Consider the following 15,347-nt stretch of genomic DNA (forward strand, 5'->3'; position numbering starts at 1 on the left):
CAACCAAGGGACATTTATCTTTCAGCTTCAACACAAGCTTGTTCTTTGCTGGCTTGGATATGAGCTCATTCAAGCTTGGTTTGTTTAAGTTTCAGCTGGATGTCAAACTTATCTTTACCATTCAGCCACAACTGGCCAGTGGGGACACTAGAATATTCCCCTAATACTTCACCAGACAACAAATCATCACTAATTAGTATTTCAATAATACACTATTTTTAAGAACATCTTTTTCTCACTGATTTCTTAACTTCTAGTTCTAAAATGTTGACAACATCGAACAATTCATTTTTGTTATATATTTTTAGTTGATAATCAGACATGATCAAATCTTGTCAGCACTGAGAAATATGAATTGAATTATGATTTGAGTTTTAATTTAGATTAAATTTTGTTACTGATTCAGATCCCAGACATGCCCCTAATTTATTATGTGTTACAGTTTTAATTAACCTTAAACTGAATTAAGCAATAGTTTAAATTTAGAAGCTAAATAAATGTTGATATGTATCCAAGTTGTGATATTTGCCAATGAGTTTGATACACACAGTGTTCTTCTTTTAATACAAATATATTTTAATAATATACAAATGATAATACAAGTTACAAGAGTGGTTATTACAAATAATGATCTATATACAAGTTTTATGTACTTACAAACAACGAGTCTTCTATCTGGTCTGGAACTTCCTTGATACCTTATCAAGGGTTACATATCAATGAGCAAGTTAATTTTGAGTTGATGTAGGTACAATTCACTTAATAGGGAATTAGCTAGGTCTGTATTCTTCTTTGTTTGCTGGCCACATGCCAAGTTATTCTACCACTGAAGTTATGCATTATTTTTATTAATATACTAATGTCCAATGTTAATCCATTGATGTTAAATAGTTTTTATTGTCCAAAATCAATAAATGTTCCTGGCAAATATCTGAAGTTTTTGAGATTTACAGCACTCCAGCTGTAGCAGACCCTTGATATATACTGTAACTTGGCACATCGTATTGGCTATATTTATATGGATGAAGAGTATTTCTTGAAAGATCAGTTTACAAAACAGTATAAACAATACACACACATAGTGTTGAGACTCCTACATTCGAGAATTTTCTACGACTTTAGTGAACAGGCAGGAATTTCACAATACAGAATTAACAGTACAAGTCTCATACATTTCTAAATATAAATTTAATTGAAACATCAATATTAAAATAGATATATGATAGTTAATCCATCACTAAAACTGAAATGTAAGTATAAATAGAATAAAAAACAACTGAAGTTTGGTTAATTTTTGGTATGGTGGCATAGCAGGCAGAAATTGGTTCATTTTTACAATTACCTTAATAACACTGACAATTCTATCAGATTTACATATGAAGTTGAGACAAATAGCTGTTTACCTTTTTTGGATGCTACTACTTGGCATAAACATTTTTCTGTAATCACTTCCTCTCCATCGAAAATCTTGTCACAATAGATCTTAGAAAACTTTTTTTTTTACTAATACGTGGATATAGTACTAAAATTATCTTGTAATCAGGAACACATCAATAATGAATTGTAATTAATTAAGTACACAGCATTTACATTATTACATTCTTTTTACATTATTATTGTTATTGATTTTAAACAAAATATTTAGTTAGGAAAAAAATCAATTTTATTTTTTTGCAAGAAATTCACAACTAATATGATTTATTTAATGAAAACAACTCAGGATATCTAAAACCATTTTTATCCAAACATTGCTGGATAATCTGCTAGTATTAAAGAAGTTTGATGAACCTGATGGAAATTTCAGTAGATGGTATTAAATTGTTTAACATGTAAACTGTATTGAATTGACTTGTTATAAGGGTATATAAATAAGTGTTTCTTCCAAACCATTGCATTCCTGAAGATGACATAGTAAATCTGTCAAAACATGTTACATGTATGAAACTATACAGTCTCTTCATGGTTTTTCTTTTATTGTGTAAAGTAAGTTATTTTGTATGTTATTTTTGAGGCTGTAAACAGTCTTATTTTTAAAATTGTGTACAATATCATTGTTTATTATTTATTAGGTTGAGGAATAATTCGTGAGCATTTTTAAATAATTTCATTCAAGCATTACATGCAAGACTATACAATACTTCAATGCATGAACACATTACACCCAAAACATTTATTATGATACTTTATTTCATGTAATACCTAGGTATATAGTATGCATTGTTTTAAACGAAATTGCAAGAAATTAAATGCGAAAAGCAGATGGTGTCGAAAATGCTCGATTTTGTCCACTTGACATTCCATTTAATGAGCTGAAAATGAAAGCAAAAATTAAAGACAAATGAAAATCAAACACACCATCTATTAGAGTAAAAAATTATCTACCAAATGACATGAAATATTTTGCGAAAGTGTTTCATTTATAAATATATTTTGTTAACTTGAAGAAACGCTCACGAATTATTCCTCAACCCAATATAAAAAGCAAGTTTTTAATACTGAACATTTACACAAATGCCAATGAATTTTAATTGAATAAATATAATTATTTATTAATGAATGTTGTAGATATAATAATAAAACACAGATTTAAACACTGACATTTGCTACAATACTACCAATTGTAAAAGACATTTAGATGTTAATAGTAATTGTTTTCAACATACCAAATCAAATATGTTGGAATTAGGACTGAAATTATAATGACAGTTATTATTTTTAAAACATTCACTACTCCCAAAATTAATTACTAGTAGTTTTAAGATTGGTGAGGAAAGGCTTAAAAACACAAAGAAGAAAAAACAAGTTCTTCTACTTGTTGCTACTCAATGTTCATTTGAGTTTAAAATATATTGAACAACTTAGATTATGAACTCATTTAAAGAAAAAAACAATAAAAGAAATCAGTTCTCGAAACGTGGACTGAGCTTATCTCATTAACAATCAAAAAACGTATATAGACTACTTACTACAAAAAATTATTGTAGGTTCCATGAAGTAATTTATTTATGACATATGTGGTAGTTGTCATTTGTGTCAAAAAGTAACACTAAGGAAAGAAATTTTGTTCATGGTTATGTTGATGAAATAAATATTTCATATTAAACCTGTGTGTAATGTCTTAATATGTTTATTAGGAAAAGTGAAAAATAAGAATGTTTATGAACTTTGTCCAAACTATTCACAAAATGTTTACACTTGACTTTTATACTCCCACAGAGATGGCTCTGAATGAAGCTAAGGAATTAAATCATTGTGCTACTTGAAGACACGTTTAAACAGCAAAATGTCACAAGAAATGAGAAATTAGCTATAAAGTTCGTAAAGTATGATTCTAGCATCATTACCATCTTACCAGATCATTGTTGAAGACAGAAAATAGTACAAGCTTCAACAAGATCCCACTCATAATTCTAAAAGACCACATGACAAGTAAATATGATTTAACCATGATTTAAACCTCCACTAAGAGGCAGATTTACACAACTGTAAGCCCCACCCAAAGGTACATAAACCAGATGTTCCACTTTAAACAATTATTAGTCTAGCAGGTTCACCTCACTATCAACTAGCTTATGTTATATTTTCTGTGTACCATCTCCTTTCAGAAAAAGAAGCAGTTCCTATACAATACCTTACTTCAGCTTACAAAAAAGCTTTTCTTGACTATCATGGCTCTCTATTAGCACAAGTTTTCAATGCATTTCATTAATCTTTCACCTCTTACTTCTGCACATCCACATGCAAAGGGCCATGCAGCAGATCTCAACCAACAAAAGCACAACACCACTCCTAGAGTAACCAGTACCTTCTTCACAGCTGTACATGTTAATCACTTCTTGATCGGTAATAGTACAGATATGCTAATTTTTCTTCACAGATTTGAAGATATTTCAATTAGACTATTAACTTCATTTTCACATTTTGGTGTTATGGGTATTATGCTAGATTGCTTTTTTTATTGAAAATATACTCACTTGTCACAGATGTTTTCTTTTTGTATTGTATGTTTCACTCTATGGCAAATGTCTGACCAGGTATAGTTTTTTTTATTTATAACAACACATACTGTCCATCCTGCAACATGCTAGTTGTTAGTTACACTGTAGCTCTTCCTACCATATAACTGATGTATAATTCCAGATGGCACCAGGTGTTGGTTGTATGTTTCTGTATATTTTTTATCTATAATTAAATAATTCCATCACTATATAGTTGGTGTGTTCCGTAGGACTGCTAGTAGTTCTCTCTAGCAATATTTTGCTTCATGATTATGTTAATCCTAGACCACAAATTCATTGACTAACACGAGTAAAGCAGACAAGGATTGTTGCCCATCTCTGTGGCATTGAGTTTCTTCCTACCACAGATCTGATGTGCAATTACAGATGCTACCTGGTAGATGTGGACTTCATTGCCACTGGATGCAGCACGTTTTCTTGCTTATACATGGCCAGATTTCCATTTCCTACTACACACAAGAATTACTATACCCATTGCCATCAGGTTTTCTACCTTCCCATCATTTTCTGGATGTCAGTTCCTGGGTGGATCTAGTGTTGTTTGGGTTTGAAATGCATGCAGATGGTGATGCATTTTGGTACAGAAGCTGTTCTTCCTTAGTAATTCCTGTTTTGAGGTGAAGAGGTAGGTGTTTCTCTATCCATCATGAATCTGATGTACCATTCCAGATACTGCCTGATTATGAATGATGTCAAACTACCACTATGGTCTGTTACACCCTAGCCACTTAACACCCATATCACATTCATGGGTTATACATATTTTAAGATTCTTTCATGTTACCACCTTTTATGTTCATGACACTGTCATAAAAGAGTTAAGAGTATACCTGAATCAGATGCAGTGCAGTTTCCCACTGAGGTGTGATGTTTTCTCTTTTGATTCCACACCTCCTGATCTCTCTTAGGGCACTTAATAAAGAGAGATCATATTTTTTCATACGCCCTCAACTAGAATCCCACACTGAACTGGTTATTTTGTGAGAGTATGTAAAACATCATATTAGAAGTTAACATTTTCCTACAGTTTCCAATGTGTTTCCAACAAACACTTACTTCCTCTTGCAATTCTCACCCAGCCTCCTCACTTCAAATAGTACATGGTGCAGGTCTTCTGGCCTGTCTTAAAGTGATTAATGAATGCAGGTGTGAAGAGGAAACTGGAACTGGTAGGAATGTTATCATGCTTGTTTTGGTAGAGAGCTGCATATACAGAAGAAAGAGGTGGGAGGCTAGTGGTATACATTAAACATTTGTGCCAATAGAAGGCAGTGCTAATCAAAAAAAGCTATTTTGTGAGAGGAGGTAAGTATCTATCAGAAGAACATTTTCAGTATGGGAAAATACTAACTTTGCAAGTAACAAAAGCCACAACCTGTGTTATCATAACTTAAAGGCACTCACATTCACTCATAAAATACTTATATATTTTGATGTTATCACCACGTTTTCTTTCACATCAGTTCATGACATGCTTGCAGTTACTGGACAAAAACTGAAAATAGACCCTTGTTTAAATCTATGAATCAACCTCACTGTTGACTACATTAACAATTTATGTCCCACATATTTTCAATTTAAGAACTGTTTTTACAAATATTCAATTAACTTAGCCATGTTTTTCTATTTTCAGCAATACTTACTGACCTCTTCATATCTAAGTTTAAATCTAAAGCTACAGAATCCACAAAAATACGAGTATCCTAAATACATTATGGGTGATATTTTCATCATCTGAATACACAAACACAATGATACTGATAATGTTATCTAACACCAAAACTTTCAAACTGTATTCAGTTTATTGTCTATAAGTAGTCAGTCCAGCAACTCCACGTTTAGGCATACTAATACATTGCCAGAAATGTCACCTATTTATTTTGAATAGTTAGTTTAATTTTTCAAATGTGATTCTTAAAACTTATTAAATTTGCTTAAATATGCATATTTTATTGCTAAAAAGTATACTTAAGTAACAAAATGCTTAGATAACATAACCATCTTTCATTAAAATACGTTTACAGTGGTGCAAAAAAACAGATTACCACGTTCACATCTTGCATGTCTGGGATAATTTACTTATATTAAAAACAACTGACACAAAGACACTAAGTGAAATTTAATTCATTCTAGTGTACTCTAGAAGAAAGAGACAACCCTGAATTAAATTTATTCTAGCATGACCAAGGAAAATTTGACCAATCTTAAAATAAAATTCAGCTTATTTTAGCATACCATAGGAGAATGAAACATAGAATGGAAGTAGATTTCAATTAATTCTTAGATTCCATAATTAAACTCTTTTTTTTTTTTTTAAGTGTTAATTTAGTGGTCTGGTCTTCACCTTCAAATTTATCCAACATTACATTCTCCACACTGTATTATTACATCATAATAATTAGTACATATAAAATGTTTTATAATCCTTCCCCTTACCATTCACTGATAGTCAGGTTTTAAATAATCATAATTTTGCTTGTTCGTATAAAATTTTGAAAATGTCAAGTTTAATCTGAATAAACAACAAACTGTGTAACATAAATTTATAAAGAAAATTTTAATAGCACTGTTATCTCTAATATAAAAAAAAACTGATACTTACAACTTCAAATTTTTTCTGTCAGTATAATCATTAACTCATAACTATTATATAAAAGTTTGTTTTAAAGTAACATCATTTATTTTTTAAAAAAACAACAAGATCTCCAACATGGATGAAGAGCTAAACTCTTACAACTAATATTTGAAATGTACTTGGTATAAAGCATTTTCACTAGCACTAGAATTAAGATCTGCAGAAATAAGTCTATGCATCACCAAGTAAAAGGTGAACATAACTGACATTTTACTCACAAAACATCAGCTAGAATGAAAAACAAATTTCTCAATAGTATTAATCTCCTTGTATATGTTTTTTTTATTCAAATTACTATTAAAATACTATGAATATTACTTTACAAAATGATAGAATTTCTCAGAAACATCAAGAAAAACATTTTCTTAAGACTTTTTTCTGTGTATGTGTGAATGTAGTTTATACCAAATCATAGACAGAAACAGCAAAATAAATTTGGCTGGTCCTGGATCCCAGTCCATGGATGACAGAAGCCAACTTGGTCTGTGTGTTCTCTGATGCATTCTAGATTAATTTGGTGATTATTCACATTATTTACCAACAATCAATTTGGTGATTATTCACATTATTTACCAACACGATAATCAGTAAACATTGGATATGTGCTACATTAGCTCATGTCCAAATAATCAAAATTACAGACTAGTTAAAACAGTTATTTCAAGAAGTATTTGAACATATACTAGATTGAAGTTTATAATTGCAAAGATTAGACCAGATAAATAAATACTGGCCATTTCATAAACTACTGAGGTAATACTTGTGCAGACAAGTTTCAAGTAGGGTAACTTACTGAACAGTTATTTATTTATAAATTGAGTTTCTAAAAGAGAAGATAGGAAGTATTGCATATACGTTCATGAATGAGCCTCTGCCTACACTACTATTCATTTCTCTAATTCTAAGGCAAAATGATCCATGCTGAAATCTGGATGCACTATGACAATAAATTATCTTTTAATGAGGCAAGTTTGCAAAAAATCGCATAGAAAGGAAGTGGTTTCTTACATTACAAAAAACACAATTAAGTGGAACCTGAGGGTGTGCATCTGGATATTATTATTTATCTTACTGCTGACTTCCACTTAAGTACAAAGATATACTATGTCATAATATTGAACTAAAATGACAGATTTTAGGTTTTTAATAACAACCTTTTTACTTAGTATATGTTAAACATGAATGCTTCATGTCCTCAGTTTCTGAAAACAATTTCAAGATTTGTTTTATTCTCATTTCTCCAAACCTTCATCAAATCATGCCCAATCTAAGTCTATGAAGATGATTCCACACATAAATATAAGCATCATACTAAAGAAAAATGCTTATTATTTATAAATATAATTAGGCAAACAGAGCACACAATTAAGGTCGATGTCAAAGGATTTAAAGCCTACTTCTATGCTTATATTCTGCCATTGCTCTTTTAAGTTCTTTCATTTTCAAAACATTTAGATACCTTTGGCTTTAAAAGATGTATTGTATATTGCAGCTGTTCAGTTATCCTTCAATCAAACATTGAAAAGAAGCTTTATATCATGTTAATATCAATTTAGTGTAAATGTCAAATGATTTGAAGATCAAGAAGAACATTATATGAAAGAATTCCAGGACACTGGTGAGGATGAAGTCAAGTTTGAAGAAAATGGAACTATTGTGAAGAAGAATGAGAGCCTCAAGTACCAGCTCCCAAAACATCAATGCTGTGTTTGCCATTTGTTGAACCTAGTATTTGACTGTAGATATAAAGAAGTCTGAATCTAATGACACCTACTTTCTACAGACTACTTGGTCCTGACACAGCTTAGAAAGATCAAGCTCTGTACACCATTTGTAAGTGCTGTGGAATCTGATATCAAGAACTGCTTTGGCTACATGATGGAGGAGGCAGAGCTGATCACTATTGCAATCTTTTTTCCAAGATTGAAGACTGCATGGATCAATATTGATTGAATCATAAAAAAAATTAAATAATGTGATCCTACTTTCTTTATTTCTTTAACATGTCATTGCTCATTGCTAATGGAAATATATACTGTAATATTTTGCCATTAGGATTCCTAACAGTTCCAAAGCATTCATTTGTTTTACACTAATACCAATTTTCATTACAAAAATGAATAATGCTGGTAAAGCCTAACCCATTCAAGGAGAGATTTTATCAAAATTCATGGTTATCAAATCCCTACTATTAGTAAATACATTTTCTGTGTCATGTTTATTGTGCAGTATTGAACTCTGTTATGTATAGTTTTTCTCCAGTATGGCTATTATTTCTATGTAAGGGCTCGAGTTCATCAGGCAGCAAGAAGAGGAATTAACAGAAATTCTTTATTGGGATCCCCATAACAGCTCATCAGAAGGTTATTACAGTTAGATAGATACCTGGCAAACACTTCAGCCAATATGGAGATTCTGAAAAGTTTCCCATCTATCCTTAATGTTTTAATTATTGCAAATACTCAATTGCCTGTATCTGCAGCATGTGAGCAGTTGTTTAGTTCTGCGGGACTACTGTTCACACAGAGACAACCTGTCTAGTAGGAACTTTGAAAATCAACTGCTACCAAAACTTAATAATAAGTGGAGTTTGTGAAGAGCTACACCATAGACAGTAATACTTATTGTTTTAATAAAAATAAAATAAAGATTGTTGAATTTATATTTGGTAATAAGTCAGATGTAAGCTATTTTTAATAATGTTATCATTACTTATTTTTTATTAATACTTTTCACTTTATTGCTACTTAAGTACTGTATATATTTGATACTTTGTACTTTTTCTTATGTAGCCATCAGCAACAGGTCTTCTACTCTACTATTTGTTATTACTTATCAGTGAAAATTAAAACCCACCTTGGATACTAGGAAAACACTTTTACCTCCTTCAACTTACTAATCACAAAAATCTATTTCAACTGAAGTTCCTATTGTTCCTTTTAGGAAAAAAAAATAAAACTCTGGAATCACACTTTAATTCATGTTAAAGTTAACTTGTTATCCAGTGGAAGTCACCCCTGCAATAGCAAGAATTTCCAAACCTGCACATTTATACAGAAGAATGACAAAGCTACTAACAAAGGGAACCAAAGAATTTAACTTTCCTGAACCTAGAATCTGCTGTACAAAAAAAAACCTAGTTACTTAATCCAAAGTCAAAAATGTAACTTCCAGTATGTAGGCCAAACCAAATAAACTATATAGGAATAGTTTAACAACTACAAATGAAAATCAAAATGAAAAGAAAAAGAAATTCTGATTGCAAAACATTTTAACATGTCTAACAATTATTTTGATACATTAAAGTCGAGATACAATTTGTATGTCAAACAGAAATGAAGAAATTAAGGAAGTTTACTGGATAGCACTTTAAATATCATAATGTGGAATGACATTAAATTGCAAGTTATATTCAGAATTTTTTTCAAGAAGTATGGAAGTTTTTTTTTACAAAAATTATTATTATGTTTGTATTTCTATATCTTAGTGTTATTATAACTTCTTATGCATTGTTTTGAATCCTATTTTACATTTTTTAACATGTTTTTAACTATTTTGACCATAATATCACATTGTTTTGTACAAACTGAACTTGACACTAAAATTTCCAGTTATAATTGGCTAGTCTTCAAGGTCATTACAACTGGAACAACTGGCTTAAATAATGTCAACATCTGTACCTCTATATCACATTATGGTCACTGTTTATCACCCTTTACTATCCTAAAGAATAGTTAATTATCTGAAAGTTCTCCAACTTTGAACCTTTTAAAAATACTTGCATCTTTTTATATGCAATCATTAACATGCATGATGTAACCTATGGAACACATGATAGTCAGTAGTTTTACATTTATTATCTTATTTTATGGTTATTGTAATATAATATATTTCTTAACCAACACATATAATTAAGCATGTATAACACTTTCACACACACACAGTTACAATATATCAAGAGGTGGAGTTTCCTTTAAGTGTTTGAAATTTTTAAATGTTATACAGTTGAAAATAAAATGACTAAATGTTCTTGTGAAATCAGCAATTAAACTTAAACATCTTGTACTTAACTCCACATTGTTATGAAAATAAAATTGAATAAATGATTATTATGCAAGATGTAAATATTAGTTAACTGACAAGGAATTATTTCAAAAATGCTCTGCTTTCCCCACATTATTATTGTAAAGTTAAATTCCCTCTCAGTTAACACACACTGGATTAAACTTATGCAAAATCAAACTTTATTTATAACCCATGGATGAAAATATGATAATAGGCCAAAATGCTGCCTCTATAATTGGTGATACCATCGTCTGATAAATGAATAATAAATGTTTGTCAAATTGCATTAAACATGAAGGTTGACTTATTTCTTTAAATTTTCTACACTATCTCCACCATTTCCTGATAAGCAAGTTATACCTTGAAAGGACAATATTCACTTTTCCTTGTGTTAGGTATATTATAACTGGTGATTTTTATATTAATAATAAATTTCATTATTTATGTATTGTATATGATGGCATATGCTAAGCACTTGGCATTAGTGTACAAAAAAATTCTACAATTATGCAAAGATTCATCACATTTTGCATTAATTTCTGTTCCTTTACATCAGCTTTGATTCTGTTGTGGTGAAATAATTTTATTTACAATTTAAGGTGGCAGCACCTATCATCTAATAATTGTATCTAAAACACAAACAATGGATTGCTCATGACTCCTTTTATTGTTTTTTTTTTATTTGAGTTTAAGATCTTGTTGTGTTTAGATGTACTTCCTCTCCACTCTGTTGCCAGGTTTTCCATCGACAGTATTTATAGTCCTTATCAGGAATAGTTTCATCAGTGAACGTTAATTTCAGTGATTTATTTATAACTGATAATAAGGCTACCAAAGATTTTTAGTTAACCATATCTGTTTAACAGCAGTTTGAAGTCAATTTATAATCAGCATTACACCAGAATGAAGACCTGAACAATGACCATCAGATCCTCAGGCACCCCACAATCCATTACCAACCAATACCAGCTCCTCCAAGAGGCCATAAACTGCTACTCCCCGAGTGAAGCAGAACCATCTAATTCATTCACTACAGCCAATGATGAGGACTGAACTCCGAGCAACTCTCCAAATCATAAGCAGCTATGCCCGACCAAGACTGATGACAGCAAAGTCAAATCTACAACTAACGAACCCATTAAGGACCAACCTACCATCACTACATCAAGTAAACCTTCAACTGAGCCATCCAAACTTTCATGCCCTTCAGGCACCATTAATAGACCCAAGATGGCTCCTCCCATTGTCATCGAAGGAATACCCATCACCATCAGAACACCAGATATAGCTAAGGTACTCTGCCAACTTTTCCCCAAGATTTCTTTCAACCACCTCTGGTGCCTACCAAGAGGAGGAGCAGTAATCAAATGTACCAATCTCCAAGGCTATACAACTGTACTCAAGCTTTGGCCCACGACAGCATTCAGTGGTGCTGACCTCATCGTCCACATAGCCAGACCCCAGCTCCTGGGTAAGGACCTTGTGATACTGAGTGTCTTTTGACATTATCCTAGACGAGATCAAGGGAGAACTTGAAACCCAAGACATCTCAACTGCTAAAATTGAGAGAACCAAATCTTCATGTGCCATACTACCAACATCCCTGGTTAAGATTAATGTTCCCAACATCAAGGATGCAGAAAAAATCTTGTAATCTGGAGTCACCCTATTCTTCTCACACCATCAAGTCGAAGAAGCTAAAACCATGGATCCAGAATTATCCAGTGTTACAGATGCCAATGCTTCAGACACACCACCACTGCATGCAAGGCTACTCTCTGCTGCATCAGACCTGGAGGACCACATCCTGTTTCTGCCTGTATTAATCTACAAGAGGAGGCTCGATGTGTTAACTGCAATGGCCTACACATGGCATCCTACTGAGAATGCCACAAGTTTAAAGTGCCCTAGTGATCAAAAACCCAACAACCAACCCAACTAAGAAGTCACTTTGTTTCAGTGGGCCTCTTGTCACCAAGATTCCATGGACAATAAACCCAGTGTTTACACAGAACGCCCAGCTCAACCTCCAAGTCAGAAAACTTATGTAGCTGCCATCCAAGAACCTCAACAGACTCATGCTTCACTCCTAGAAGACTATAATGACATCTTAACTATGATGCTAGCCAACCCAGTAATGTTCGGACGAATTTTAGAAAAACAACGTGCAGTTTTTGTAAGAATCATGTCTCAACCACCAGGTAAGCACCTCTAACTTTTAGTAGGTGATACTACTAACACAAATTAACATTCATGGTGGATTAAGTTATAAAAAATACGAATTACTCAGATTCAGTCAATCAGTAAATGCTAATATCATTAATTTAAATGAAACACTACTCAGCGAAAAATCTAAATTCAACATCAAGAGATTTTGAGGTCTTTGCAGTGTAGTACAGTGATGTTATGTCAGCCTAAGCTGAGGGGTTTATGGATAGTACTATATCCAGAGATGCTGAATTTAGATCTTTCTCCTAACTCCCATCCCCCCTCAGATAATGAGAGCATCTTATGTCATTTACACAAAGCTGTAACAAAACTTATGTCAAAGCTATAACAAATACCCAGTCCAGCAACAACTTACCTAAGATCAAATACAACAACATCATGGCAACTACTGATAGTGAAAAAAACACACATATTCACCAAACTCTTCAAAAACATCTTTGTTATCCCAAACATTCTATCCTTCGATGCAACACACCACAGTCATATAAACCAATTTATTAGCCAAAATTATAATCTCTTCACAACTTGTTTCCCCATCGACTCAAATCAACCTAACTATCCTCCCTCATTTTACACCCAACCTTCTTCCAGAACAGAAATCAAACTCCTGGTAAAGAAAATCAAATGCATAAGTAACATCATACTGACAAACCTCTCTGATGTTAACCTTAATCACTTAGTCTGGATTTTTAACCTCTCCCTAGAATATGGAAAACAGCAGTGATTAAAATAATAGTGAAAACAGACAACAACCTCAGTAATCCCAGTAATTACAGACTGATAAGCCTACTTAACATGCTTGGCAAACTTATGGATAAAGCTATAACTAACCAAATTAACTGATATTTAGAACCTAACAGACTAATAAGTGATAATCAAAATGCTAGTAGAAGTAAAAGACAAATTATTGACCATCTGGTTAGACTTACCAAATCTGTTTTTCACAGCTTTATCTGCAAACAAACCATTGTAGCTACCTTTTTTGATATCCAAAAAGCCTTTGACTCTGTATGGCACAATGGCCTTAAATATAAATCCCAGGCTCTAGGTCTGCCATCTGGTTTAGTCCAATGGATATCAAGTTTCTTCTCCAACTGCACAGCTAAGGATAAGATAAATATGACATGCTCAAACCCTGACCTAAGTGCCAGGGTTCCCCAAGGTTCGGTACTCAACCCTGTACTCTACAATATTTATGTTAATGATATACCCTTTCCCACCCTCAACTATACCCTAATTTCCCAATATGCTAATAACATAGCAACCCCCACACTGCAGTAGCCAGGGTTCACGCAACACTAAATACTATGGCACATTTGTGCAAGAGATGGCATGTTGACCTGAACCCTACTAAAACTAAAGCTATTGCTTTCTGCCAGAAAGTTAACAAATACTGGAAAAAATTCAGAAATATCAAGCTAAACCTCAATAATACTAACATTCACTTCACCAGTGCTGTCAAATTTCTAGTTCTCACAAAACCTACCTTGGACACGACACCTCAAGAATATTATCAGCAAAGCCAGCAATAGGATCTACTCCTAAAATGCATTAGCAGACCCAGCAAAGGCTACTCTACCCAAACCAGCCTCACTACTTACAAAACATACATCAGACCCCTCTTCAAGTATGGCAATGAGGCCACCTGCAATGCATCTAAGTACCAATACTCACAATTACAGAACCTACAGAACAAAGCCATAAAAATTGCATTTAGATTGCCTAATTACACCCCATCCACATATCTTGAAACACTAACTGAACTACGTCCAGTATATGACTGCTTTATTAAACTCACTTCCTGATATTACAATTGTGCCAAGAACAGAAATGCACAGACCCAACAGGTTTCATACATAGCAGACACCCCATTGTTCTGGGCTAAATACACCTCCCCACTCAATTGGATTATGTCTATCACCTACTATATTTTCTCATCCCATCTAGCTACCTTCACCCCTCTCTTCCTTTATCTCACTATTTCCCCATCACAACATTACATGACTCACTCCAGCTTGAATCTCTCTGCTCCAATGTCAGATGCTGCTATCTTCAAACCCTTGAACCTCATCATTCACAGATCCCACTAGCCAGGTCTACACTTCAAGTACTGGTAATTCTGGACTTTCCTTCACGGCTCTTCCCAACTCACATGACTTGCATGGATCTTCCCTGAAACCATATCATTATCACTATTGTGACACCCCACCTCTAAACATGTGCAGGATTGAAAAGAAACAAAAGTTTATAAGCACCCCAGATTGTCTTGCCAGCTCCTCTGAAGCCTGTGAGATTTAAAACCTAAATTACTGCCAAACTGATTAGGACTGCTTATGACAGGCTGTGAAAAGACAGATATAAATTGATTTTCTACATGTTTTAAGATGGCTGCTCAGTTT

The 15,347-nt window shown here is 32.8% G+C and overlaps 1 protein-coding gene across 1 annotated transcript in view; it reads right to left on the reverse strand.

Moving 5' to 3' along the window:
* Window positions 1-544: 544 nt before the first annotated feature.
* Window positions 545-15,347, reverse strand: part of LOC143256926 (N-acetylglucosamine-1-phosphodiester alpha-N-acetylglucosaminidase-like) — an 86,324-nt gene continuing 71,521 nt past the window's right edge. Inside the window, exon 10 of the mRNA XM_076514813.1 lies at window positions 545-2,309. Coding sequence (XP_076370928.1) covers window positions 2,243-2,309 — 67 coding nt within the window. The 3' untranslated portion in view covers window positions 545-2,242. The remainder of the gene's footprint in view (window positions 2,310-15,347) is intronic.

Source organism: Tachypleus tridentatus, chromosome 7 (genome assembly GCF_004210375.1).
Source record: "Tachypleus tridentatus isolate NWPU-2018 chromosome 7, ASM421037v1, whole genome shotgun sequence".
Classification (NCBI taxonomy): domain Eukaryota; kingdom Metazoa; phylum Arthropoda; class Merostomata; order Xiphosura; family Limulidae; genus Tachypleus; species Tachypleus tridentatus.